This window comes from Sesamum indicum, linkage group LG2, assembly GCF_000512975.1.
Source record: "Sesamum indicum cultivar Zhongzhi No. 13 linkage group LG2, S_indicum_v1.0, whole genome shotgun sequence".
NCBI classification, from domain to species: Eukaryota; Viridiplantae; Streptophyta; class Magnoliopsida; order Lamiales; family Pedaliaceae; genus Sesamum; species Sesamum indicum.
Genome location: NC_026146.1, coordinates 10,234,412 through 10,235,671, shown reverse-complemented (window position 1 = coordinate 10,235,671; position 1,260 = coordinate 10,234,412). Strand labels below are relative to the sequence as shown.

Genomic DNA, 1,260 nt, shown 5'->3' with positions numbered 1-1,260 from the left:
TCAATTCATAAGACTTTTGTTCTTAATGCAGAGAGAAGTGCTTGTCATGCCATTCCTTGAAGATGGAGATCCTTCTTGATTGATATCAAACAACTGGAAAGATGCAACAAATCCAGATTAGTTGTATAACTGAGAAATGTATTTGTACCATATTCTCACAGTCATTGACGGATTGCAAGTTCTCTAAGCTGTTTCTGGTGCAGTATTATTCTTGTTCTTCTAACACTAGTGTCAACTGTAAACAACGAATTTATTTAACTTTTTTGTGCTTGCAATTCTCTATGGATGGTGTAAATGCGCACTTTCGTGGACTCTATTTCATACATGTTACTGTTGCTTTTGTTTTCTTAGAACAGTTGTTCCATGAATTTGGTGTTTCCCTCGTTGATAATGTTTCTCTTATTACATGGGTAGTTGTGCAATTTTCTTAAAAAGGTCCAGAATATGGGTATTATAGCAGAATACTTCTGAATTTTTGAATTGCTCTATATTGCAATCTAGCCATATAGTCCTTGGTTTTTTGGATTTTTGGCCAGGGACTTGCATCATTCTCACTTTCTTAGGCCATAAAACAGACTTATTCAACCTTGGTCTTATTCTTACACTTGCAAAAAGACAACACTATGAAACAATACTGAAAACAGAGAAATCTTGAGAAAAGCAGACTACGTTTCAGTTGTTGGGGTTTTGGATGAGAAAGGCCATGCACTGCGCCTGTTTTACGTTGTCAAATGCCAAACAGCGGATGTAAGCATTAGGGTATGCCTGTCTGCACTCTTGAATTTCTTTCAGCACCTGCGAGGAGTCTGTGCAACCAAACATTGGCAGCTTCCACAGTGTCCAGTATCTCCCGTCATAGTAATTTGGCATCCTGCTGTTCTCCCTGTACACATATCCCACCTTCCCAACAAAATTCAAACAGAACAACAAAAATGAATATTCAATTTCAAAAACATAACTCTAAGCTGTAAAACCCCCCCTTTTTCTTTCTCTTTTGCAGGTTGAAATGTTGTACCTCGTCGAATTCGATACAAGGTACCCATCCCTTCTTGATCATGTACTCGATCTCCTTGGCGATCGACTGTTCCGACAGTGGTGGAATGTAGGACAGGGTCTCGAATTTCTTGTTATTTATCGGGTTCCATGTCTGTCAAGAACCAAGTACAATGATCAAACACTGTCCGTTTAAGTCTAAAGAGTTGATAAGATTACTGTTAACTTACCTTCATGCAGCACGTCCTTGAACCGTTCGAAACAGTA

At 38.7% G+C, this 1,260-nt stretch overlaps 1 protein-coding gene across 1 annotated transcript; it reads right to left on the bottom strand.

Moving 5' to 3' along the window:
* LOC105155701 (ribulose bisphosphate carboxylase small chain, chloroplastic-like) lies at window positions 452-1,254 on the bottom strand. Its single transcript, XM_011071622.2, has 3 exons — window positions 1,224-1,254; window positions 1,016-1,147; window positions 452-900 (listed from the first exon to the last, which is right to left on the bottom strand). Exons 1-3 carry the CDS (start codon window positions 1,227-1,229, stop codon window positions 673-675), a joined length of 366 nt encoding a protein of 121 aa, XP_011069924.1. The 5' UTR covers window positions 1,230-1,254; the 3' UTR covers window positions 452-672.